The sequence below is a fragment of the Lutzomyia longipalpis genome, chromosome 4 (assembly GCF_024334085.1).
Source record: "Lutzomyia longipalpis isolate SR_M1_2022 chromosome 4, ASM2433408v1".
Taxonomy (NCBI): Eukaryota; Metazoa; Arthropoda; class Insecta; order Diptera; family Psychodidae; genus Lutzomyia; species Lutzomyia longipalpis.
This window is the reverse complement of record NC_074710.1, coordinates 14083927-14110066: the sequence shown is the minus strand read 5'-3', so window position 1 is coordinate 14110066 and position 26140 is coordinate 14083927. Positions and strand designations below refer to the sequence as shown.

The 26140-nt window shown below is 32.0% G+C and overlaps 3 protein-coding genes across 9 annotated transcripts; 1 reads left to right on the top strand and 2 right to left on the bottom strand.

The window, feature by feature from the left end:
* Window positions 1-377: 377 nt before the first annotated feature.
* Window positions 378-9676, top strand: LOC129796581 (uncharacterized). Of its 4 annotated transcripts, none has more exons than XM_055838640.1 (7): window positions 378-1005; window positions 4592-4759; window positions 6045-6193; window positions 6279-6528; window positions 6750-7006; window positions 7848-7921; window positions 8013-9676. In XM_055838640.1, the coding sequence occupies exons 1-7, from the start codon at window positions 864-866 to the stop codon at window positions 8209-8211; spliced, it is 1239 nt and encodes a 412-aa protein (XP_055694615.1). In that variant the 5' UTR covers window positions 378-863; the 3' UTR covers window positions 8212-9676. The 4 variants fall into 4 exon arrangements, with proteins under 4 accessions (XP_055694615.1, XP_055694618.1, XP_055694614.1 ...); XM_055838639.1 differs by lacking the exon at window positions 378-1005 and adding an exon at window positions 2585-2895; XM_055838643.1 differs by lacking the exon at window positions 4592-4759.
* On the bottom strand, window positions 5991-18798 carry LOC129796582 (acyl-protein thioesterase 2). Of its 4 annotated transcripts, XR_008751233.1 has the most exons (6): window positions 18585-18773; window positions 18462-18493; window positions 17957-18353; window positions 14720-14911; window positions 6314-6977; window positions 5991-6216 (listed from the first exon to the last, which is right to left on the bottom strand). XR_008751233.1 is itself a non-coding variant. In XM_055838646.1 (5 exons), exons 1-4 carry the CDS (start codon window positions 18633-18635, stop codon window positions 14732-14734), a joined length of 660 nt encoding a protein of 219 aa, XP_055694621.1. In that variant the 5' UTR covers window positions 18636-18773; the 3' UTR covers window positions 5991-6977; window positions 14720-14731. The 4 variants fall into 4 exon arrangements, 3 of the variants coding, with proteins under 3 accessions (XP_055694621.1, XP_055694620.1, XP_055694619.1); XM_055838646.1 differs by having other exon boundaries at window positions 5991-6977; XM_055838645.1 differs by lacking the exons at window positions 5991-6216; window positions 6314-6977 and adding an exon at window positions 11305-14641 and having other exon boundaries at window positions 18585-18798.
* Window positions 18799-23709: 4911 nt separating this feature from the next.
* Window positions 23710-26139, bottom strand: LOC129796577 (F-box only protein 32). The gene is made up of 5 exons (XM_055838638.1): window positions 25656-26139; window positions 25104-25154; window positions 24745-24998; window positions 24199-24649; window positions 23710-24139 (listed from the first exon to the last, which is right to left on the bottom strand). The coding sequence occupies exons 1-5, from the start codon at window positions 25757-25759 to the stop codon at window positions 23935-23937; spliced, it is 1065 nt and encodes a 354-aa protein (XP_055694613.1). The 5' UTR covers window positions 25760-26139; the 3' UTR covers window positions 23710-23934.
* Between the last annotated feature and the right edge of the window lies 1 nt (window position 26140).

Below are 26140 nucleotides of genomic sequence, written 5' to 3'. Positions count from 1 at the left end.
ATATAAATCTGCTTCGATTAGTTAGTGAGGGGTAATCAAAAATTAGTTTTCTATTCAAAAACAAATCTACAAAATAGTAAAAATTTTCTAACGAAAGTTATTAATATTTTATTTTATGAAAACAAGAGTAATTTAAAAAAAAGAATATAGATAATTAAAAAAGACTATCGTATTTTTTTTTCAGAGTAACAGCATTTTTTTCAATAGGGGAAATATATATATTGTTATTTACTATGCCAAATTCAACCGGCAGTGCCTTAACGTGCGACAAGAGGAAATTTTCACAGAGTTGTGTGAACATTTCGCAAAAGCGCCGAATCCTCTGTGAGAGATTTCTCCACCCATGGCCTCGATGGTAGATGCTCCTGCAATAGTCGCATTCGCGGTACTTTAGAGATAGTTCCGCTGAAGCCATCGATTGAAGTGCTTCAGTGGTCCGGGTATTTTTTTGCTCCTTACACAATAAATCCATTATTATTAATCACTAAAAGGAAATATATCGTCATCAGTAAAAATAAGGAAAATGTGATTTATTTTGTAAGTAGGTAATTTTTTGCTAAAACTGTGAAGAAACTCATGGTGCGAAGGAGTAGTGTAAAAGTGTAGGTGGAGGTGCTACAGTTCTACATCGGAAGGGATGCTGTTGTAAATGGGTATACAGTGGCGAGAATTAGAATATGATCAATATATTGTGTAGTTTTTTTTCGAAAATACCCCTGTTTCTATTTTATAATTATCATTGAACAATTCATAAAGCCTTAATATGTATATATAAAACGTACGTGAATGTTACGTTTATATATAAAAAGAGAGCACAGAACGACAGAGAGTTGCAAGAAAAGTGAAGCAAAGGACAAAAAGAAATGAGTGTTGCAATTGGCGCAAATAGGGGTAACAGGGTGAGTCCGACACCCACAAAAGGCTCCACAGCGGCATTCACGGACACAGATGTGACCCCCAATGTTCTGGCGATTCCATTGTCTGCCATTCAAGCCAATACCACAGGTAAGCTCTTTATTTAATCATGAGAAAAATGCGCTGCTTCGCTAAATTATTTACAATGCGAAATAGATTGTTATATAGGAAATGCACTTTATACCCCATTATTTGCCTCTCTCAAGTATTCATCCTTGTCTTCATGCAACATTATCTTATTGAAAAGTGTGCTAAGCCCAGGCATTACAGTTTAATTGTCTTATAGTCATTATTTTTTGCAAGAAAAAAAAGACATCTGAAAAAAAGTTTACATTGAAAAACTTGCTGCGGGGACAATCTGTGTTTTAAATAAAATTTAACCCAAATATTATGCTATAGGACGTCATACAAATAGAGGTGTTTTGTGATTTCCTAAAGGTGCACTCGAAGGTCAAAATATGTGAGACTTTGCCATTAATTTGGGAGGCCTATGTGCACAAAATTTCAGTCCATTCAGAATGCCTTTTCTCGTATTTAAATTAATGTTTGATCGATTTTACACCTTGTCATGCAAAATTGTTGTGAAAAGCGTATTTATAAATATATTTCGAGGCTGTTGCTGCTGTATACCTACGTACACATTTTTTTGTAAATAATGTCTCATGAATTATATCAAAAAAAGTTAAAAACAATAAAAAATGCTACACGATAGTTTTTTTTTGTAGAAAATATCCCTATTTTAAATATTTTCGCGTAGAAGTTTGAGCACTTGTTTCATTGAAATATCTATATGCCAGATATGTACAAGTTGAAGGAGAATATCATGTAATTCAAAAATGCGTAAGCTCTACGGTTTTAACTTTTTTTTTTCATTAAAAAGTCCAGCTGGGGGGTAAATTTAGGTGGTATTTGATTAAAGATTCAAGTGTGACAAAAATTTAAAGCTGTAGATTGAATAAGCAAATTTTGAAGATAAATATATAGGTATACCTACCTTGCAGAATTACATTTGAGATACGAATTTATTGTTAATTCATAATTTTATTTAATTTCTTTGTAGAATTTTTCTTAAGTAGTGCTTTCAGGAAAAGGAATTTCTATTGCCAAAGAAGAATCAAGAAAATATTTTATTTATCTGCTTGACAGACTTTTGTCTCCCCTAAAAATTAAAAAAAAAATTATGTAAATCAAACATTATTAATATTTTTAAAATTATTTTACTTCTTTTTATAATTTTTTTTCTTGGAATCTGTCAGGATTCAAATCGCCAGATTTTTTTTTTTTAGGATAATAATTGAAATAAATTCACAGGCTATGCAGAAAACTTTAAGTCCCTCATGATGATCTGATGGGCACGATCAAGGTGTTTCGATTGTGGTGGCAAAGCTTGTGCCAATAGCACTTAAAAACCAATATGCAAAGTGTTGTATGTATAAATTTAAATAAAATTATTTATTAATAGATTGAAAGAAGTGGATGAGAAAGAGGAAAGCTAATTTTAAAATCGGCTCCCGAGATCGTGAAGATGTCGCACGTCGCATTTCGGACAAGTTAAAAAAAATGATGTTCAAAAATAAATCCCACTGATGGGAGCCAGTGCGTGTGAGGGGGAGAAAATATATTTCATATTTTAAAACTTGGAACATATTTGATTAGGATTTGCTTCTTCAGTTGCAAATTGGATTTCTTGGCTAACAAGTCGTGGAGAAAGAAAATTGTGAGGAGCAGTAAAAGTTGATTTTTTTTATCTTCGTGCAATATTTTTAGTGCATTTAGCAATGAATTTAATGTTCAGAAAAAACTTTCGTGAAGGTGGCGGTTCCGGAAAGCCCAGTGGAGGCGGACTAAAACATACAAAGAGTGGCAATCGTAATCAAGTGAAAAGATCCCGCGAATTGAGTTGCACAATGCAAGATGAAGTTCACTACCGAACCCATATCTTTTTTTCACCTACCCGCTCAGCTTATACTGACAGTGAAGGTACAAACTTTCTTAAACACTTAAAAAAAAACAAATGAAATAAAAGTTAGTCAATGACAAAAATTACACCTGAAATCTCCTTCCTTTATATTCAAACATATGTACCTATTTTAACGTAGTAAGAGATGGGGCTATTTGTTACACCGTTCTCTATGTCAATCATCTCCAATTTACACACCTTAGTTTATGAAATATTAATTTAGTTGTTATTTTATGTAATTAAAATTATTTTCTGAATTTATATTATCCAAAGTTTAGAAAATGCATTTAAGAAATAGTTGAAGTTCGTTAAATGCACAGGAAAACCAATTTATTTGTTATATTAACTGGTATACCTTACCTTTTTTTTTGAATTTTTTAGTCTTATGCGACAACTATAGATTGTGAATCTAATCTCTCTAATTTTATGAAAAATGTTGCAAATAGCCTCATCTGCTCGAAATTCTGTCGAGAGTGCTCTGCGCATATTTTATAACTCATATGTGAATGATTATGATGATGTTTTCGTGCTAAAAGACTCCCAATGAAGTAGACAAGTGCGCTAGGCTGTAAGCTAAAGCCACACACAAAATGCGTGTGAAATTCACAAAACATATTTTTTCTCTTTATGTGTTAAAATTTTTTTTTACATACATATTGTAGATATTTGAAATGCTTTCTATATATCTGTGATTTTTTTGGTCTATGTCTCGTTAAATTATGCACTTTTGTGACATTTTTTTTTGTATACTCTGTCTCTGATTTTTTTTCACGAGAAAATTAGCTTCAGCTTGCAACCAGCAGCAACTATCACTCTTCTTTGCAAGTCTTTTATCATATTAAAATTTAATAAAAAAAAATAGGTCTCGTAAAAGGCTATGTTTTTTTTATGATTTTATAATAAATAAGATAGAAAAAAATCGAGATAGAATAAAAGTAAAATTATCCTGAAATATAAAAAATAGTTAATCAATTAAAGAATAGAAATAATATAAGAAGATATTCTATATAAGTAAATGTAGATGAATCTAGAAAATGTACTTTGAATCCTTGAAAAGTTTCATCAATAGTATGTACTTAAAAAATCAGGAAAATGAGATGGATCTAGGAATAAACAAAATAGTAGGTATTTTTAATAAAATAGACTATTTTTTTCATAATTGTTTAAAGTAGATATTCAGCCCATCATGCACGTCAAAAATACAAAAGTCTGCCCTCTAGGACCTTTCCATTTCAAGCTACATCCCTGTATTTCCTTAATTCAAGTAATAAATCACATTACAACGCATAAATAGTTCTGGCGTTGTTATAATATTTATCATGGTCTTTACTGTTTTATTCGTATATGTATATAAATAGGAAATAAAAAAAAGATTAAAACAGATTAAATTTGTTTCTAATATTTCTTTAGGTATTTTTGTACATCTGAAGTTCTTTTCCTAAGCTCGCTCTTATAAATAAATCATAAAAATGGATTAATATTAGTACATTTAGTAAGAAATTTCTTGATGTCGCGTAAGTTTTGTAGATTGGGGTATTTTTTAATGAGGATTAGGAGGAGATAAGGGAACTAAGTAAGAGATCACTTTCAATTTATAGGCAAAGTAAAAATAAAAATTGCATACACCACTGATCGTGAATGCACAAAAAATTAATCAAACTTGCATTTGAGTGTCTCTTGCATTGCTTCCGGTTGGTTATTTGTGAAATATTTCAGAGCCACGGTGTGGGCCTCTCTCGGGCGCTACCTCGTCAGCGCTCTCATCTACTATTTACGATGTAGAAGTACCGCAGCCGCTTGTCGATCGTCGACCGTCGGTGTCACTGCTCAAATGGGGCCCCTCGAAGCGCTATGAAGTACCCACGCCAACCGTCCTTCGGCAAGGTTTGACTACCTGTCTTCTTTAAAAAAAATTGACTGCTTATTAGCTTTTCCGTCTGTTGTCTCCTTCGCGCACTTTTATCACTTTACATTTTTGCATCTTCATATTATATTTTTTGGCATCTTCACATTGTCTTCCGCTCTGCCAATTATGTGTACTGTATATAGTATTCTATTTACATATTACACATACACTATTTTAAATACTACAAAAAGATTCTTCAATGCAATTTACACGGTGCTCCTTTTTCTATTTTGTTTAATTTGCGTTTTCTTGCTTCAGCATTGCGCTTTGATTAAACGGTAACAATAATTTTATCAACTAAGGGATGGTCACGTTATTTTGGAAACTCTACAGGAACAAAATGGTCAAAATGTGAGAATTTCAAATAATTTTTTTGAGCACAAAAATTTATTTTCTAAATCGAAATTACTGAATTCTTATCATTATTTGGCCATTTAACGAGAGTACAAGCAAATTTTGAATTTTTGGTTTCAAAATTGGCTTGAAAATCGCTCTTGAAAGTCCCCGAGTTTCCAAAATAACGTGACCATCCCTTAGTATTCCATTATATTGAAACTAAAAAAATATATGTTCGTTCATATTTATTATGTATGTGTATATGGTACATACTACTTCTAGAAAATAAATCATTTTATCGTATTTTTATTACTTTTTGAGTAGAGTTAAATTGAAAAAATCACATATAGGTATACAATAAAATCATACTACAGTCATACTCCACTTAATCGTCTTGATTAAACTCTTCTCACTCATTAATTTTAATGCGTAAGAAGAGTTTAACCAAGAATAGATTAGGCAGTGTATGACTGTAATCATACCTATTATTTATAATTAGATATTTTAATACCATTTGAAGTAGAAATTTCATATAAATAAAATTTTCTCTAACAAATCCAGATATGTCACAGGAAAGAATGCTTGTGGGCTACCAAACGCGTAGCCAAGTCGACATTTTTCTTTGCTGATTTTATAAAATAATATTGTAATTCAAATATGTTTAATACAAAATATGAGATGAAGATAAGGGGATACCGAAAAAAAATCATTATTATAACATAATAAAATACTAGATCTTGTCGAACTTGTATTTAATATGGCTATATGAAAGAGTCGTATTTTCTTAAGATTACAATACTTTTAGTATTTACATCTTGTAGAAATACTAACGAGTTAATATTTTTTTAAATAAATTTTACGAAATTATTTAAAAAAAAAAAGATACGCCCAATTAATTTGAAAAAAAAACCACTTTCCTTCTTGCAGTGACTTTCAGAAATTCAGGAAATAATAATTGTGGAACAGTAGCCAACAATGGTATACGTACAGAACCCATATCTTTGTCCACTCTTGATAGAGACTGTTTCATCATCCCTATGCAGTCGCTCAATAGATTCCTTCCTGATGGAATTCCGGTGAGTTTCCATTAATCTTTTCACTGTAGAGAAAAATTTTTCACGGATTGTTGAGCATTTAATCTTTCATGAATATATTTGGCAGCTCCCTGTGCCAAGTGAATCCACTGAAAAGCAAACCTCAGGGCCACTGAGTGTGTTGGAGGTATCGGATCCAAAATTGTGCATTCTGGCACATTTGATGAGCCCACTGGAACCAATTGATCCTCTTCTAGAGTCCCCATTGTCATATCCACTTCTTAAACAAAGATCCGTCGCAGCGGAACTCGTTACAGAAGTTCAGCAATCCAATTCCGCAATCGGTGGTATGCTCCTCGCCAACATGGAGAAAAATGGTACGTTTTAAAATTATTAAAACAAAAAAATCATACAAGGACGATGGTATTTTACAACATTAACTATATACATATGTACATATGTATGTACGTCGAATTTGATCTAAGAGGTCATGACTCTCGGTGAATCAAGATTTTATTTTTCAACTTATAATATAAAATATCAACTATTTGCTATACAAAGTATACTTTCCTTTATAAATTGCTTGTGCTATATACAGCGGAATTCCCTTTCATCGCATATTATGTCATCAACACTACCGTGACGGACCCTTCAAACTTCTACACTGGTGTCCGAGCTTCCTCCCTTTGTAAATTTGAACCAAAAAACTTGAGGTACACAGCGGCCCATACACTAGATCTATACAGCGAAGTGGCATCGATATGTAGGCCACCACTAGTGATGACTACCAATGAAGTTGGAGCTTTAAGAAAATCCCAAACGCCGTCTACGGGATATATTATAAGTGTATATAAGGTAAGAAGGGTGCAATGTGCCAAGTGCATATTCCTATTGAATAATTCAAAAGGTATGTCCTCTATATTCCAGCCAGTCGAAATAAAAATACTCACTGTGACATTCCCGTTTTATGTAGTTAGATACCTACACGTACAGTCTCTCCCCAAAAAATTTTGCAAATGTCTTTGGGAAAATAATTTTATATTCTTTTCTTTAAGAGCTAAATTTTAGTTGGACTTTTTTGTTTTTGCAAATATTCAATATTGGCCTGTAACACTTATTTTCATATGAGCATTTAAAATTTTTTAGTGAATTGAGTGGGAGGTTGTACTCTAAAACTAAATATTTTCAGTCGATCACGTTGCTCCTCATAAAAAAAAGCTGTTCTTAGTGTACCTTACATGTTAAGTTGCATTTTCTTCGTGCACATAATATCCAAAATACATCTTAAATATTAATAAACTTTGTTAGAAGAATTTACATACTACTCTTAATATGCATCAATGCGCTGACATTATTGGGAGTTAAAATTACAAAAGGTTAACATCAGAAAAGTCTATGCAATGGAATTAAATTAGGGTTATTTAATAGTACCTCAAGGGCTTTTGATAAAAATTTCGATTTTGTCGATTTTACAATTTTTGGTTTTCCTGATCCGGAACATTTTTGTGTATGGCCTAATGTGCCCTTAGAATATTTAAAAATTATTTAGAATCAAATTATTTTTTGTTGATTTTAATCGAATATAGTATGTACCCATACTCAGTTAATATGAAAAAAAGTGAATGAATAAATTTTAAAAAGTTATAGAACATAAAATTGCTTTTTTTCTTTTTGTAATATTTAAAAATATTTTTAGGTATTTGAAGGTGATGACGGTGAGCGTTTTGAGAGGAATTGGCTTTATTGGACAGGTGCTCGAATGCTTTACAGGTAAGATGAAGTCCTTATATTTACATATAGGAACAAAAAAGATAATATGTTGTATATGAAAACTTTTTTTTATATGCACAAACCAACGTAGATACCTACCAAAAACTGCAGGATTGAGGCGAATTGCCCTTCACAAAAGTACATCAATAAAGGGTGACAAAATGTATTTACTCATATGCGAATGTGCGGATCTACTGAAGGACATTACCGCTGCTGCGTTCCTAATACCCGCCTTGAGGGCTCGTCTCTGTGGCTACACAGGACTCTATCGTCCGATTCAGGCTTTTTAAATCGGGACCTATTTTGTTTACTCAACAAGCCACATTTATTATACAAAAAAGTGTTCATAAAATTAACTTTTTTTCTTCTATTTTTTACGTATGTAATTTACTTGGTCCCCATAAGTGTAGGCAATTTTTTTGAGCTTTAATTCAGAATTATAGGAAATTTTTAGACAACAAAATGTAGTGAAATTATAGTCCGCAAATATTTTAGAAATATTACTCGATATAAATGAGATTGTATGAATATTGGAATTAGAGATTTATTATGGGATCAGAGAATATACCGACATAAACCTATCTGCTATCTGCCCATTCAGTTGGGGTGACGGGGTAGGTTGAATATTAAAGGGTAGAGTTCCTAAACTTTATCATTTCTTGGTAATTTACAAAAACTCGTAATGAACAAGACATTTTTGAATTAATGAAATGACTTTTCTGTTTGGGATATCAGAAGAGGATTGAAGTAGAGTTCTAGTAGATGAAATACTTCAAGCTTCTCTCTAACGCCAATGAAATTAATCACAATCAGGTAAAGCCGTTTAGGAGTTTAACACGTAACAGTGAGGCACTTAAAAAAAATTGAGATTAAACTTCTTTCCCGTTAAGATACACATATATTAGATCTCAGGTGAAAATTTAAAAAAAAAACAAGCATAAAAATAATACATTATTACAATCAGTCTTATCACGACATGATAAGAGTACCGAAATGCGAATGTATATTTATGTGTAAAGAAGAGAGTTTAAAAATTTGAGAAGAAGAAAAAGGAATATATGAAACATATCTATGTAATATGAAAAACTAATCACAAAAAAATCTCATAATATTTTTTAAGGACCACAGAAAAAGGATATCAAGTCATTTTTCGTGATACTAGCAATTTCTCGAGTCTGCATATAATTATGCGAATTTCTACTTTTGTATAACTATACACACCACATGCATAAGGTGTGGAAGAAAGAAGATAATATTAAGTATAGTGGTGCGCACTTAAAAAAAATGTTACTACATAATTTAAAAAAAATTGTAGTAATTATCATTACCTTACACACACTTTAAGTAAAATCTTTACAAACAGGAATTATAAAATAAATAATATAGAGAACATAGAGAACATAGAGAAGGTTACGATAAAAAAATTGAGATTAACCTATAAAACTCGTTTATTCGCTATTTAAAAACGTTAAAATTTTCTTATTATGAAGCAGAGTGTTCACCTTTTTATTAAATTAGTGATATTTAAATCTTGTAGAGATAGAATAGAGATTAAGCAAGTTAATCAAAAATACCTACAAATTACCCAATAGCTTTTTGAATAATGTGAAACATAGAGATTTTATTTTTTCAAAAAACAAACATATAATAAATATAATATGCTTGGAATTTAGTAAAAACAATCTTAATGATCTTAATGAATTTTCTCCATATGTGATTTTTTATAGGTGTAGATCATAAATGAACAAACAAAAACACACAATTAATAACGATATTGGGTGCCCGAAATTTTTAATTTTAATAAAAATACCAATGCACATATTGGGCCTTATTCAGCGACCAAGAAACCCTTGAAATTCGCTTGAAATCTTGAAATTTCAGTACAAAATTTAAAGATTTCAAGGGTTTCTTGGTCGCTGAATTAGGCCCATTATTTGAGTTTTACACCAAATGTCCGCAAACTAAAAAAAACCGATTGTGCTGGTCGTTTTTGGTACAATGAGGCTTTCCCTCACTTCCCCTAAAAACTGCAGATACCCGATATACCTTTCCCTTACTGAAATTTGTATGGTATATCCTAAAAAATGAAAAATGAATGAAATGAAAAAAAATGAAGTAACCAATTAAAATTTAAAAAAAAATGCAGGTGTAAAAATTTCGTTTTGTTAGTTACAAAAGAAACGAAATGGAAATCTTCAAAATAAAAAAAAAGAACGACAATTTATGATTTTTTTTTTAATAGTACATAATGCTACATGAAATACATATTCTGCATAAGTAGATTGATAAATTTGATATGTATAATTTCGTGGAATTAGTTTAAAAAAAAAGGTATGTCTATCTTCTTTACCGGAAGAACTCAAATCTAAAAATTTTTCATTCGAAATACGATATATGTACATATGTACGTACACACAGGAATGTATATGTACATTTCACCACCATAAATATACATATATCGAGACTATCGAGAGTACTAAATATACTTTAAAAGAAATTTCACATGAGAATGTAAATAAAAAGGGAATGTCAAATTCTGAATCGACCTAAAATACAATAAAAACAGCGAAAAGTTGCCAAAAATATCGTTCTAAATTTCAATTTATGATTATAAAAATAACAACAAATAATCAAGTTAAATCGTATAATTGTTCTTGATTGATTACTATTCATAATTTTATTAGAAGAAAATTATAAGATAAAAAAGAAATGTGATTGATAAACTACAAAAAAATAAGAAAAAAAATTTAAAATTTTCCAATTCAATTTCTATTGAAAAATTCTATTCTACAATTCTATCTTTCTTCACAAATTAGATAAATTACAAAGAGAAAAAAAAGCTTTAGTAGATAGACCCTAAAAGTGTGCAAATACAATGTTTATAACAGATCAACACACTCATGAACTAAACTAACAAATTTAATATTAAAAATGCTGTGATAAATCAATAGATTGAGTAAAATAGTGCGAATTGAAATCGAGGAATTCAAATAAATTAAGTGAAAACGAAAAGAGGATCAGAAAAGAGTTTAAAATTTTTTTATTAATTAGAAATTAGTTTAAATTGTTTCAATTACACAGCGAAACTCAGATATCTGCTTGAGAACGAAATAAAAGAAATAAAAAAGAAAAAAAATCTACTTATTGACACTTTCTTTAAATATATCATCAGTTGGTACCTATGTTGCAGCATTTCAGAATGCAATAAAACTCCACCAGTTGGGTAAGTATGGAAACGGTTTAGTTATATAACAACATTTGTCACAGAATTTCTAAAGTTAAGGTCATCAAAACTTATCAAAAATAATCCACATGGAATGAAAATTCATCAACATTAAGTCAATGATAATTCCATAAAAGCTTACCCAATAAAATAACAATCATTCTATGTATTTATTTTTTAGTTTTTATTGTACATGTATTTATATTATATATTTTAACATGTGAAAATTACAGAAATTATTTTACTCAAAAAATAACGCGCTAAAAGGAAAACAAAGAGGAAGAAATGTCCGTGTTCATTTTTTTTTCATTGGATAATATTGTGATATTGTGGAGGTAGTAGGGATTTGGGACTACTTGTTACATTTTGTTTTACATAAGTTTTATTTTTTTTTCATTAATATAACTGCCGAGTTGAGTAATTTTTCTTTTATTTATTTTTTCATTTCTAACAGTTATTGCTTTTTATCTGAATTGCAATTTAAATATCCACTTCAATTTACTAGTTTTTAGATATTTCAGTTAGAATAGAATTATGTTAACGTTAAAATTTTTATTTAAAAAATGTAAATGGAGGTGAAAGTTTTCGAAAGCACCATCATGTTTTTTTTTTTCATAAAAAAAGTTCAAGTATATTTGGTAAAATCTACTAAAAGAGTAAATTTTCTATTATAAACTAAAAATTAAAGAAATTTCTTAATTTGAGAGTTTAGAAAATATCGCTGCTGGGTATGTATGATCTTCGCGATGTAACAAGTTTCCCTTAATTATTCCCTAAAATATTCTTTTATACCTTTTAAAGTGTACGTACACGTATTATTTAGGGACTGTTTTTGGGAAAGAATTATAATACTTAAATACAATTTATTTTATTATTACTTTATTTTATATGTATGTATATAAATCATTATTTGCAAGGAAAATCGTCTTATTTTATGTTTCTGTAAATTAGGAGCCATAAAGAACTTTTATTTATGCTCAATTTATCTACATTGAAATTGCAAACCCTAGATCTATTTTAGGACTCTAGATTATTGACAAAAGTTGAAGATAAAAGGGAAAAAAACTTTTTTCGGTGTTATTCTTTTTATTTCTTTTTGCATTGGTCTTGCGGATTTTGCACATACCAATTATGAATAACCTCAAAACCTATTTTAATTTAATAAAATATTACTAAAGGATTGACAATTGACTTTGGAAACTCCAAACAAGCAATGACAAAATGTAGCTAAAACGATAAAATTATTAAACTTCCAATATAATTATACTTAATATTATTAAAAAAAAAGAACTAATATAATAATAATAATAATAATAATAATAATATATAATTTATTCATCTCAATATTATGACATATTTGAGAGACTCTGGGAATCTCGAGCCTTATTGGCTGTTTGGACCCCTTCCCCTTTCATCTATTTATTCATACACACTTATCCCACATATTTCGACATCATCAGAGTCTTCACGGTATCAAAGAAATCACTCAACAATAACAGTCTGACATTACACATTTCCACTGGACATATCAAATCACTAACGTTATTAACAATTAATGGAGCGAGGTAGTTCATAGATCTCTTGAAGAGTTCTGAATTTGGCCTAGGGACGATCTAGGGACGATCTGATTTGTCTTTTGTAAAAGACAAAAATATTTATTAAAAATCTTAATATATAAAGCTGAAAAGTCTGTCTGTCTGTCTGTTTGTGCCACATGAACTCCTCCGAAACGGATAGGCCGATCTTGATGAAATTTGATATGGTGGTAGGGGGGATCAATACGAGTTGCAAGCGCTATATGGGATTCCGCCCCAACCCCCCTTTATAGCGCCCCCACAGAAAATTTGATTTTTTTCCCATTCTCTACATACTGAAGGGTCAGATAACGGGATTTCTTTTATTTTAAAACGTTTTCGGGGTACCGTATTATTCATCCCCCCTAATAATATACGCCCCCCTTATATAGCTTAAAATTGAGTTTGCTCACACGTGATCGGGGGCTTGGGTTGACTAGTCTATATAATAAAGAAAGGTCTGTCTGTTGGTAATCGTCGTTCCTTCTTTTCTATACTTTACACCGTTTGACCGATCGCGATGTTTGGTACAGAGACCCCTTATATCAGGCGGTTTCAGATGACCGTATTCATTTTCCCCTCAAAGCCCCCTTTCAGGTAGTCCCTATATAAAATTCATGCAGTTGTTGCGAAATGTTGTATGAAATTGATTTTTTTTCTTTGCATTTTTTTTCCTTTGGGATTGATAAGTGGCCCTAATCTACCTTTAAACCGGCCTAATTTATTTTCCGCGTATGCTGACGATCATGGGGCGCAATTCCCGTGATGTCAAAGAGTCCTTCACCCAGATTGAACGCTCTGCGCAAGATTTGAGGCTGCACATCAACGAGGACAAAACAAAATATATGGTGGCATCGTCAGCAAAAACGCCAACTACGACTCCAACTTCATCTACGGAGAACATTGGTCAAGTAGAAGTCGGAAACTACAGATTTGAGGTCGTAGAATCCTTCGTCTACCTTGGGTCCACAATAACAGCCGACAACAACACCACCACCGAAGTCCGCGCGCGGCTGTTAAAAGCAAACAAGGCCTACTTCAGTCTATCAAGACTCTTCAGATCCAAACACCTGTCCATCAAGACAAAGCTCCTGCTGTACAAGGTCATGATCTTGCCAGTACTCACATACTCATCCGAGACCTGGCCACTTAGCAAAAGTGAATGCGAACTCCTGTCCGTATTCGAAAGAAGGATCCTGCGAAGGATCTTTGGCCCAGTATGTGAGGGAGGACAATTCCGCAGTCTATACAACCACGAGGTGTACGAGCGCTACCGAGAGGTAAATGTCGTCAAGCAAATACGCCTTAATAGACTGCGGTGGGCTGGTCATCTAGCACGTATGGATGAAGACGACCCAGCTCGGAAAGTCCTCTGGGGTAGAGTCTATGGCACGAGGCGACGAGGAAGGCCCAGCCTCAGATGGATCGACGGCGTGGACCAGGACGCCAAGTCAATAGGGGTGCCGAACTGGCGGACAGTGGCGCGGGATAGGGACAGATGGAGGAGGATCCTCGATCAGGCCAAGGCTGGAGACCAGCTGTAGTGCCGGTTAAGTAAGTAAGTAAGTAAGTAAGTAAGTAATTTATTTTCCCTCTAAAATTTGCGCGAAGCGCAACAAATCCCCGCGAAGCGGGGCGAGGTAAATTAGAGTGAAGCGACAGTTTACCTCGTTTGACAAATAAACTACATAATTTGTTTAATAAAAATTGATTTTTGAAAACAATAAGGTAATAATGTTTTAAGTTTCCAAAATCAATTAATCATCCCTTATTACTACAAATTTCAATTTATCTACACCACGTAATTATATCCATTATTTAAGTTAGTATACGTGGGTTTTGGAGAATTCCAATTTGAATAAAATGAAGATTCTGCATTTGCAGGCAATGGATGGAAAAAAGAATATTTTGGAGGACATTCTTCTGCACGCATGAAAAGAAAAATTAAAACATGGAAAAAAGGGAATATATAGAAAGAATTTGTAAAATAGAAGGACATACGTTCGGTTTTCTTTACTGTCGTGGAACATTTTCCTCAACAAACTTCTTAAGATCCTCCAGTTCCTCATCTGATGAACTATGCGTCATACCGCGGTATGTTGTGAAGGAGGTCTTCATCATGAACGTCTTGAGCACAGTCGACGTAAGTTGTCCATATTTGTATGGTACAACTGGATCACAGTCTCCATGTCCCTGTTCCAATAAATAAAAAAAAGTGACATAGTTTAAATGCTTCGCATTACCTCAATTACAATGGTGTTTACGTAGTACAATCGATTTCAAATAAAATCAATTAATAATTCATTAAAATCGACGTTACTACAAAATATACAAGTGTGTGCACCTCAACTATTTCCTATTTACAATTGATTTTCAATTATTCGTACTGTCGTCCAACTAAAAGGGATTTCAATTGCATTACATTTCTCAATGTTGGTTGCATCATTATTTGATGTATGACAAATCGATAATGGAATGTGTGTCTTCATTTGGGTAAATTCACATAATGATAAACAATTTGTATATAAAATTTAAAAAATTTTGATTTTATGTTATAACTTCTTCACTTGCAATTTTTGACAATTTTTAAGTTACATTTGCACGCAGTTATTGGTCAATTGGGTTTACATAGTTTGCTCGAAGAAGATAGACTTCAATTGCTTGGGGATCTATTTATTTTTCATGAGTGAAAATTGGTCCTTTAGTATGTAGTTTTCTTACTCTTTACTGAACTAGACATGCACTGCACAAGTCATCATTTTCTAAATTATTATATGATATTAAAATTGAATGCTAACATATGTATTCCTCTTTTATTTGTCTTTTACTTCTCTCCCAAAAACACTAGTCTGTATAAGGGAAAAATAAAATTATTATTATTTTTTTACTTCTCCTTAAAATCCTGATACGTTGATGTGTCATTCCGGTTGAGATCTTCCTCATATAGCTTTAATAAAATGCCCATTAAAAGCCAATAAAAAAAACGTCTCAATTTAAGTATCTTTTCAATTTAATGAATTATATTAGATAATCTTTATGTTCTTATTTTGCGAAAAGATCACATCCGGATTGAAACATCAGCTATCTGAGAATTGATTCATAAGAAGTAAAGCATAATTCCGCGTACAATTCAATTTTCTGAGATTAGATTTACTTTTTCATTTCATTTATTAGTTGGTGTTCCACTTCGTGGCCAACACCAAGTATTGTAATCGCCGGAAAAACCGACCACCTCAGATCGGGCTCAAACTTGGTATGAGCACGTTTCAGACAACCCACGTTCCAAAAATGGTGGTGGAAAATTTTTGATCCGGCGGCCGGCCTGCCGGCCTGCCGGCCGGTGCGATATATTTTGCCTTATAGCTCAAGAACGGTAACAGATAGAGACTTCCGGTTTGAAGTTTTCTATAGAAATGTGGGTGTAAAATTTCATTTTTTCGCATTTTCAAAATCCAAGATGGCCGCCGTCCGCCATTTTGAACTACTGTCAATCACTTCCCTTATAGTTAGAGGTCTGAAATTTTAGTATGTTGTAGAGCTCAGTAAGACATTTTCATCGATAATTCATACTTGAAAATCGGTCAAGCGGTTTAGCAAATATGGCGGCCTAAAGCAAAAAGTGTTTTTTCGATATATCTCGAGAACGGCTTGACCGATTTTGACCATCTTGGTATCAAATGAAAGGTATTGCGAAGCCCTACAACTGTCTAGAACATTTCAAGTTTCAAAAACATCCGCAAGAGGCGCTAAAATCAAAAACAAAAATTGCCTAACATTAAGGGGCAATATCTCCGAATCCCCATTATCGATTTCTTTTAAATTTTGATATGTTGTAGTCTAACTCAATATCTTTCACCAGTCCGAAAATGAAGAAAATCTATGTCGCCGTTTAGAAGATATAGCCATTTGAAAAATTCTTGAATTTGAAAAGTTCTAAGAGCCATATCTCTTGAACCGCTTGTCCGATTTCGCTCAACTTGGTATCAAATTAAAGGTTTTGCATTTCTCTATAACTTTCTAGAACACTAGAAACATCTAGAACCATTTCTTGAGGACGAAAAATGCGAAAAACTGTTTTAGTAAAACAAAAAGCCGCCATTTTGTGTTCTAGAGGTGACCTTGAAAAGTATCAAAATTTATCCCATATTCTAGCTTATTTTAAGACCTTTCCATAACTAGTCAAGAAGTTACTGTAGGTGTTATAGAACCAGAGATATGACAATTTTTTTGCATCAAATTACTGAATTTCACGAAAAAAAATCAACTTTGCCTACTAATTCTGCTCACAAATCGCATTACAACGCATAAACAAACTTCTACACGTTGTGGGACACCAACTCTTATAACTGGACGCGTTATGATTGACTTTCCTTTATCTCGAGTTGCGTCTGCCGCCGTCTTACCACTACCAGCCTCCCCAGGAAAACGGCAGAAAACCTGATTCTTTGGCTGTATGTGTCATTCAATGTTTAACAAATAATTAATTTTAACAATATGTTCACAGTACAGCCTATATGTTTTCGAGAGAAAATTCTCACTAGGTGGTGGGGAGGAAAAAGGGAAGTAAGGCAGACCCGAGGAAAGGTAAGCGACAACAGGCCCTAGAGCACGCTTCGTTGTCGCTGAGTTCATTTAATAAACAATTTAAAAATATAATTACAATAATTTAATAGAGAACAAAGAAATCTATTATCAATATCACAAAATCTTACGTTACGTTACATTAGCATAGAACAAAATCAAGCAGAGAAAAATATAAAAATATGGAATACAGGATGATATGTATCGGAGAAGTATAGTATCGTTATTATGTTTTATAAATATTGATATTCATGGAGAATTTTAGTCAGAGAAAAAAAGTTTTATAAAAAAAAATCCGCGATCATAAAAGCTTCGCGAAGGTTTTTTTTAGTTTAAAAATTGTATTTTCTTCACTCAACACTTATAAAAAAAAGATTCACATCTATAAAATTTTTTTTTAATTTTGCATTCTTGGTATTTCAGCTAAACTAAACTATTTTATCAACTTTAAGATATCCCTTATTGCAAAAAAAAACTATAAAATTTTTTAGCGTTACTGTTCCATTTTCCATTGATCGGAAAAATTATAAAAAGACAAGAGTTAAGTATACATTATATGTAGATAATGTTACAACCTTGAACTACAGTGAACTTACTTTGTACATCGGTTAAGACAACACAAGAAAAAGCATAGAGAATAGGCCTGTGAAAACTCACCTGGAAGATGGGCACTGTATTTGGACACTTGAGGGCTGCTGGGAAGTTTTTGTGGAGCGGAAGCCATGACGAGAGTGCAATGACACCTGCTAGGGGTTCTGGAAAAGTGAGTGCTGCATACAGTGCGAGTGCTCCGCCCTGTGAGAAGCCACCAATGATAATACGTCCCGCTGAGATGCCATCACTTATTTCTCCTGCAATGAGCTTATGCACATTCGCCGTAGCCGCTAGAATACCTTCTTCATCCTGTGGCCCAGACACATCAAGGGTCTTGAGATCAAACCACGATGGCATCCTGAAGCCGGCATTGAGGGTAACAGGAATTGTGGGAGCTGTGGGGCATATCACCTTCATATTAGGTGTACGAATACCAGCCATAGCGGTGGCCCAGCCGTGCCTGAGATTGACAGGAAGTACGTAAATATAGGTTGAGTTGCCGATGGGATTTGTCGCGCTATCAAATCGGATGGCATTCATAAAATTTGGAAATTGTAGGAATACTCACCCGGTGTCACCAAGGCCATGCAGGAAGATTAACTAGAGAAATGAAAAATATTAATTTTATTGATTTTTCTGCGGTATGAGACTTTTTTTAATAATTGAGATGACAATTTAAAAATTAAAATACCGTGGCTGTGTGCTTGGCAGTTGCCGCAATTACAACAGGTGCCACCGACATTTTTCTGGAACTTCTAAAACTGAGTGCTTTCTGGACACTGGGCAAATACTGGAAAATGCACAATAAATAAAATCCACGCAGCTTTCACTGCTTTACAATTTTCCTTTCAATCCTCTGAGCACACTCTCTAAAGTAATCACAATGGAAAAGATATTCTCATGACATGGGAAACTTCATATAATTCCGTGGAGAATATGCATTGACGAGCAAATTTGCGTGATTTTAGGGATTTTAGGCGCTTTAGAAAACTGTTCTAATCGTTATAATAAAAAGTACCTCAAGAAATCAAGAATTTAATTAAATTTATTTAAATATTTATATGTTTTATAGTGCATGTACATATTATCTTATCCAAAATAAATCTAAAATCTTCATTCAATTTTTCAGGCGATTTAAGTAAAAATTAGATCCTTAATGTTTCTAACTGCCTCACTACAGCTCCAAGCAGTTAATTGTTGAATATTTTCAGGGCCCCGAGATATCGCAAATTCCATCTTCAGACGCCGGCGACCTCGGCTCATGGAGGCGGAAATATTTTGAACTAAACTATGTTCTTTGAAACGCTGAAACTATTGAAACATATACCCACCAAAAAAACACAATATGACATTTCCGCGGAAAGTCGTTGGAAAATTCCATCAAATTAAATATTTTATTTTTATGAAATAAAATTATAAATAAATTGAACGTAAATTAATTAATAAGTAATAATATCCCATCTCAAGTGCCAGAATTTCCATTTTTAGACATTACGGGAGAATTAGGGGGGAAAATTCAAAGAATTCTGGTAAATTTTTTTGGTCACTTCTGTTTTCTAATAATGAAGTGATTCTTATATGTTCTGGCGCTTGTGGCGGTTCTGACTACAAGAATTTTTATCTCTTGATTTCATCCTAAAGAGTCAGAACTTCCATATTCTCAACAATCATATGTTCTTAATGAAAAAATTGTTTTTTTTTTTTAAGTTAGATTTGATGTCACTTTACAGTACCACTTTCTTTTCCATTCACCTAATAATTCTTTAGACGAATAAAATCATTCCAAAATCAAGAATCAATCCTTTTTTTTCGCGACAAATATTCTAATTATTCTTAAAGGGTTCTTTTCTTCTTCAAAATATTTTTTAAAAAATCATTATTAGAACAAAATCATTCTAAAATCAAGAATAAATTCTATTTTTTCGCGATTCTTTAAGCGTTCTTTTTTTTCAAAATATCTTTAAAAAAAATCTTTATTAGAACTAAATTATTCTAAAATCAAGAATTTTTTCTTTTTTTTTTCTCCACAAATTTACTAATTATTCTTAAAGCGATCTTTTCTTCTTCAAAATATCTTGAAAAAAAATCTTTATTAAAATAAAATTATTCTAAAATCAAGAATAAATTCCATTTTTTTTCGCAACTTTACTAATTATTCTTAAAGCGTTCTTTTCTTCTTCAAAATATCTTTAAAAAAAATTTTAAAAGAATAAAATCAAGAATTAATTCTATTTTTTTTTCTTGACAAATATATTAATAAAAAATTGTGGCGGCCATATTGACTAAACGGCTTGACAACATATCAAAATTTCAGACCTCTAGCTATAATAGGGGCTAAGATATAGCGAAAACAAAATTTGGGGTTATTCAAAATGGCGGACGGTGGTGTGGGGGGGGGGTTAATTTGACTTCATAATCGGATGTCTTTCAGTCGATATTTTAAATTTTCCGTTGACCGCAAGTCACTATCTATCAACGTTCTCTCGCAATTTAACTTTGTACTACAGACGCCCGGAAAAATATCTTTGGCGCCGCTTTAAGAATAATTAGTATATTTGTCGCGAAAAAATACAATTTATTCTTGATATTAGAATGATTTTATTCTTTTGAAGATTTTTTTAAAGATGTTTTGAAGAAGGAGAGAACCTCTTAAGAATAATTAGTATATTTGTTGTGAAAAAAATAGAATTTATTCTTGATTTTAGAATGATTTTATTCTTTTGAAGATTTTTTAAAAGATATTTTGAAGAAGAAAAGAACGCTTTAAGAATAATTAGTAAAGTTGCTAAAAAAATGGAATTTATTCTTGATTTTAGAATAATTTTATTTTAATAAAGATTTTTTTTCAAGATATTTTGAAGAAGAAAAGATCGCTTTAAGAATAATTAGTATATTTGTCGCGAAAAAAAAGAATTAATTCTTGATTTTAGAATATTTTTATTCTTTTCCGGGTTTTTTTTAAAGATATTTTGATGAAAAAAAGAACGCTTTAAAAATCGCGAAAAAATGGAATTTATTCTTGATTTTAGAATGATTTTGTTCTAATAAAGATTTTTTTAAAGAAATTTGGAAGAATGAAAGAACCTTTTAAGAATAATTAGTATATATTTGTGGAGAAAAAAAAAGAAATAATTCTTGATTTTAGAATGATTTTGTTCTAATAAAGATTTTTTAAAAAATATTTTGAAGAAGAAAAGAACCCTTTAAGAATAATTAGTATATTTGTTAAGAAAAAAAGGATTGATTCTTGATTTTGGAATGATTTTATTCGTCTAAAGAATTATTGGGTGAATGGAAAAGAAAGTGGTACTGTAAAGTGACCTCAAATCTAACTTAAAAAAAACAATTTTTTCATTAAGAACATATGATTGTTGAGAATATGGAAGTTCTGACTCTTTAGGATGAAATCAAGAGATAAAAATTCTTGTAGTCAGAACCGCCAGAAGCGCCAGAACATATAAGAATCACTTCATTATTAGAAAACAGAAGTGACCAAAAAATTTACCAGAATTCTTTGAATTTTCCCCCCTAATTCTCCCGTAATGTCTAAAAATGGAAATTCTGGCACTTGAGATGGGATATTATTACTTATTAATTAATTTACGTTCAATTTATTTATAATTTTATTTCATAAAAATAAAATATTTAATTTGATGGAATTTTCCAACGACTTTCCGCGGAAATGTCATATTGTGTTTTTTTGGTGGGTATATGTTTCAATAGTTTCAGCGTTTCAAAGAACATAGTTTAGTTCAAAATATTTCCGCCTCCATGAGCCGGGGGCGCCGGTGTAAAAGCATAAAATTGTACTGCACAAGGCTTTACACCAGGGCCCTGAATATTTTACATGCAAAAGGATACAGTGCAGGTCCACATCTAAGAATAAGTAATGTGGACCTGCACTGTAAGAGAAAATATCATGAAGACTTAGAAAGAATATATGCTCTATAATAAAACAATTAGTTAATTAAAGAAATTAAAACAGCAGATGTTTTAGTATTAATAGCTCATAATCTTTTTATTTTATTTGATCTTTTTTGAAACAGATTTTATAATTAAGATAATAGAGCTTAAAGGAAAGAAAAGAATAATTATTATAAAATATAATGTATAATATATTTTTTTCTTTTGTAATCTTATCTGGAGTAAATGATATAAAATATCGTGAGATTATTTATTTTATTTCTTTGAAATTATTTTTCTCTCACGGTACCTATGCCATTTTTTTATAACTTTGAATATATTCCGAGTTTCTACATATCACATTAAAATACCATATCTCTTTTTTTATTCCCTTCTCAAAGTAGTTTTTGTTTATACTCCTTTAAAATAATTTATCACAAAGAATTGAATCATATGATTCGAAAAGGGCATAACACTGTGCCAAATGAAACTGTTTTTTACCTTACTTTTTTTGCAGTAAACTTCTATTGTAACTAATTTATTAACTAAGCAATTAGTAAAATAATATCATAATAAAAAAAAAGTGAATTTCAAGACTTTACATACTTATAGTTGATGAAAAATCACCACTTGCAACAAATGCCATATGAAGATACTACAATACTTTAAGAAGCAATATGGCTTTTTGCAATTGTTAGAGACGATCTGCTCAAATGTCTAACTGATCTCAACCATGATGATTTGAGTGAGTAAATTTTAAAATATCTATGAAAAAAAAGTTGAGAATTTTTTTTAACATCTGTTTTAACTGTAATTTTTGTTTTCTGTACCATGCATTCATCTAACTATATGCACTTATAATTTAAATTTATCCATTTTTTTCATAAATCCCCATATTTGATAACCCTTTCTTACCATATTAGGGTACGTAACCGTTCCCCAATCTAAACGTGATACTTTACAATCTGTTACTACACAGCAATGTATCACGCATGAAAGGTTATTAAAGTGGACCAAACTCTATTCATTCTTATTCATGAAATTAACCAATTTATAATCCATCGGAATTGGATACTCACATGCTTTTTTTTCATCAACCCTTTATCTTTGTTAGTGAAGAATTCAATGAAGCAGGGTACTTGGTCCCTATTTACTCCATTTCACAATACATTAGATTTCAAGAATGAACTAGAATTATCTATAATTCTCAGTGAATACTTTTCCCTTTCATATCTATAAGTTAACTTTTTAATATAGGTAATGGGCCTTATTCAGCGACCAAGAAACCCTTGAAATTCGCTTGAAATCTTGAAATTTCAGTACAAAATTTAAAGATTTCAAGGGTTTCTTGGTCGCTGAATTAGGCCCAATATTGGCATGTGTAAACAAGATTTTTTTTTGTACAGAGCCGACAAAAATTTTGGGATTATGTACATACGTGAAAAAAATATTAATTGATTTTTAACGAGAGAATATTGTATAAAGGTATTTTTTGTAAATTGTGATCTTTGTTTTTCTTTATAGACGGAGTTGAATGAATTTATTTAATAAAAAAAGCATTAAAAAAAATAAGTTGCCGGATTTTAAGGACCTTTTTCGTAACTAAAAGGTTACCTAGCAGAAAGATTTATGTAATTTTTATAGGCACCAGAAACTCATTTTTCATTATCATAGTAACCAAATTTTGTACAGCTCCAAATTCAATTAAAAATAATATTCAAAAAATATAACAAAATATTTTTCAAGATGAGATTATCAACACGTAATCAAATAATATGCATTTCGATACCTAAAATTGTTGCCAGTACCGTATTTCCTAGAAATTTTTTTTAGGTTGAAATGGATGGATTAAATCTCGTCGCAAGCAAGGAAATGCCTTTTCTATTTAAATTATGAACATCTATAATACATTATTTTTCTTTTTGTAGTTCATAGGTCAGCTCACAACTCATCACTCAGTCAATCCAGATAACAGTTTAATCATCCTTTTTTTTTCATTTAAATAAAACACAACAATTTTCAAAATTCAAACCGGTGATTAAAACAGCTAATATCGTATCTGATCAAAAAAATCTTATCTTCTGAGTTGTGTTGACTCAAATCACGAATGCATAATTAGTGAGATAAACTTCTACACATTATAGTGAGAAGTATTTGAGAAATTGAGCCGGTGGTACTGGCTGGGATTCAGTGAGGCATCCAGCCTCTTTGAGACGCGCTCTAAAGTCTGGACTTTGATCAGCAATGCACGGATGACCAGCTGATGGCCAGAAGAGACATCGACAGAAACGACAGAGAGACAAAATTTCCGTATATTGTAGATCTTCTCGGAGGCCGTATGTTCTAGGAAAAAAAACTCATGTAAAATTCCTTGATAAATAACAAATGATCAATTTACTAACTTCCTAAGAGCATGATAGACCTTCTTCCAGTCTGTTGTACCATCATCTTGAATGTGTTTTTCCTTCTGTACCAAGACGTGGATTTGTTCCTGTGTGAAATGAAAGTGAGCTAGCTCACGCCAAATTCTCTGCTCTGCCACTAGAGCTGACATGAGAGACCAAGCAGCTGATGATGCCTCGAGATCACTGTAATCAGCAAGACGTAAAAGAATCTCGCGAATACACTCTTCCGGAAGATCATGGAGCTTTGGACGAATTTCCGGGCCTGGCCCGCTTATGCAAATTGCATTTGCAATATGTTGAATCCTCTGGATTGTCTCAACATGCCCTTTCCATAGGCTCGTACTACCAAGTGGTTTTCCCCAGCATTTTTGATTCTCCTGATAAATGATCTCCTGCAGATGCATCACCAATGATCGTAAGATATTGAGATTTTGTTGACTGTCGCTCACTGTAAATAAAAAGAATATTATGCTCTCATACTCTATCTTTCAATACCAAAATATTTGTCTTTTCTTCACTTGTACCTTGACTTCTGCAACTTACCATGACATGCGACCTCCTCCATCATCTGCAGTAGTAATCTTTGCGCCCCACCAGGCAAGCTAGTGATACCTCTGTGAGCCACCAACATCCTGAGAAGAGCACAAATGTATTGGAACCTCTTGCGATCTTTTACAGCATTTCGAAAATCAAGTCGACGAACAGCTTCACCCAGAGCATTGAAGCCAGCAATCTCACGAGTGCATTTAAGTGTTATGTGGCAGTGTGGTGGGATTTCAACTTCAGTATCGCTATTCCTAAAAAAAGGGCCATAGTATTTTAAAAATATAAATATCCATTAAGAAAGAAGATTTATCGACACCATCTGCTTAAAGGAAAGCAGATTTATTTAAGTAACTCACCAATTTTCTGTGTCGCACGCTTCTGAAGAGTTGCTGCATTCACTACTGCATCTACAGAAAATGAGTCGTCCAAAACATAAAAAAAAAATCGTCATAAATTTGCTTTATTCAACATAACATAGTTTGTGGTGATAGTTGAATTGCATAATATCAATGTTTAATTCGATTGAGTCATCATTTTACTGATTATTTGAAAAAAAAAATTAGATTCTAATTGATATTGAACAGGTGTATTAATTTTATGTTTAGGATATTTAGATACATTACATTATAATCATAACAAAGAGGAGTGAAGAGATTATTTTATTTGTGCTCATAATTTAATTTATTATATTTTTCTGGGCATTAAAGTGTTAAATCAACCTTGTTCTACAAAAAGCATCTCCAGAGTGTCTGCTCTAATTTATTTCCCATACAAACAGCTGGCTGATGAACAAAGGAAATGCTCGTTGCTGGCGAATGTAAGGGTTTTGTTGCCACGGAGGCACTCTTTTCGTGACTTTTGCACAAAGTGAAAGTAAAAATTATGTGATGATACTCTAATGGACTCACCTCTTCCTCTTTCCACACTCCAGGACCTTCAACTTTTCCCATCCTTCATCCGTTTTGACCCAAGCCTCACCTGGATCTCGCCAATCTTTTGAGTAAAATGGCATTTTTCTCAGAAAAGAAAAAAAAATCTTTATTCCTACTACGTGAGAATTTTTTTTTCTGTATGTTGAGAAGCACAATTCACAAAGCAAGAGAAATGTTGATTTTTATTGTGTTGAAGAAGTCTGAAAAATTTCAGGATCCAATCTTAAATCATCCACTTTTAACTTTTCCTGGCACCTCAAATACAGTTTTTTCTCTTGAAATTGCACAGACACACACTGATATACCTAAAACTTCATTAAATGACTCAAAACATCCATTTATGACCAAAAAAATTGATTGAGAAAAATCCTTCAAGAGATTTTTACGAACGTTCTCACTGGAATGGCGAACGAATATGTATACAAAAAGACTACTACGCAAAAACAGCTGGAACATGAAAC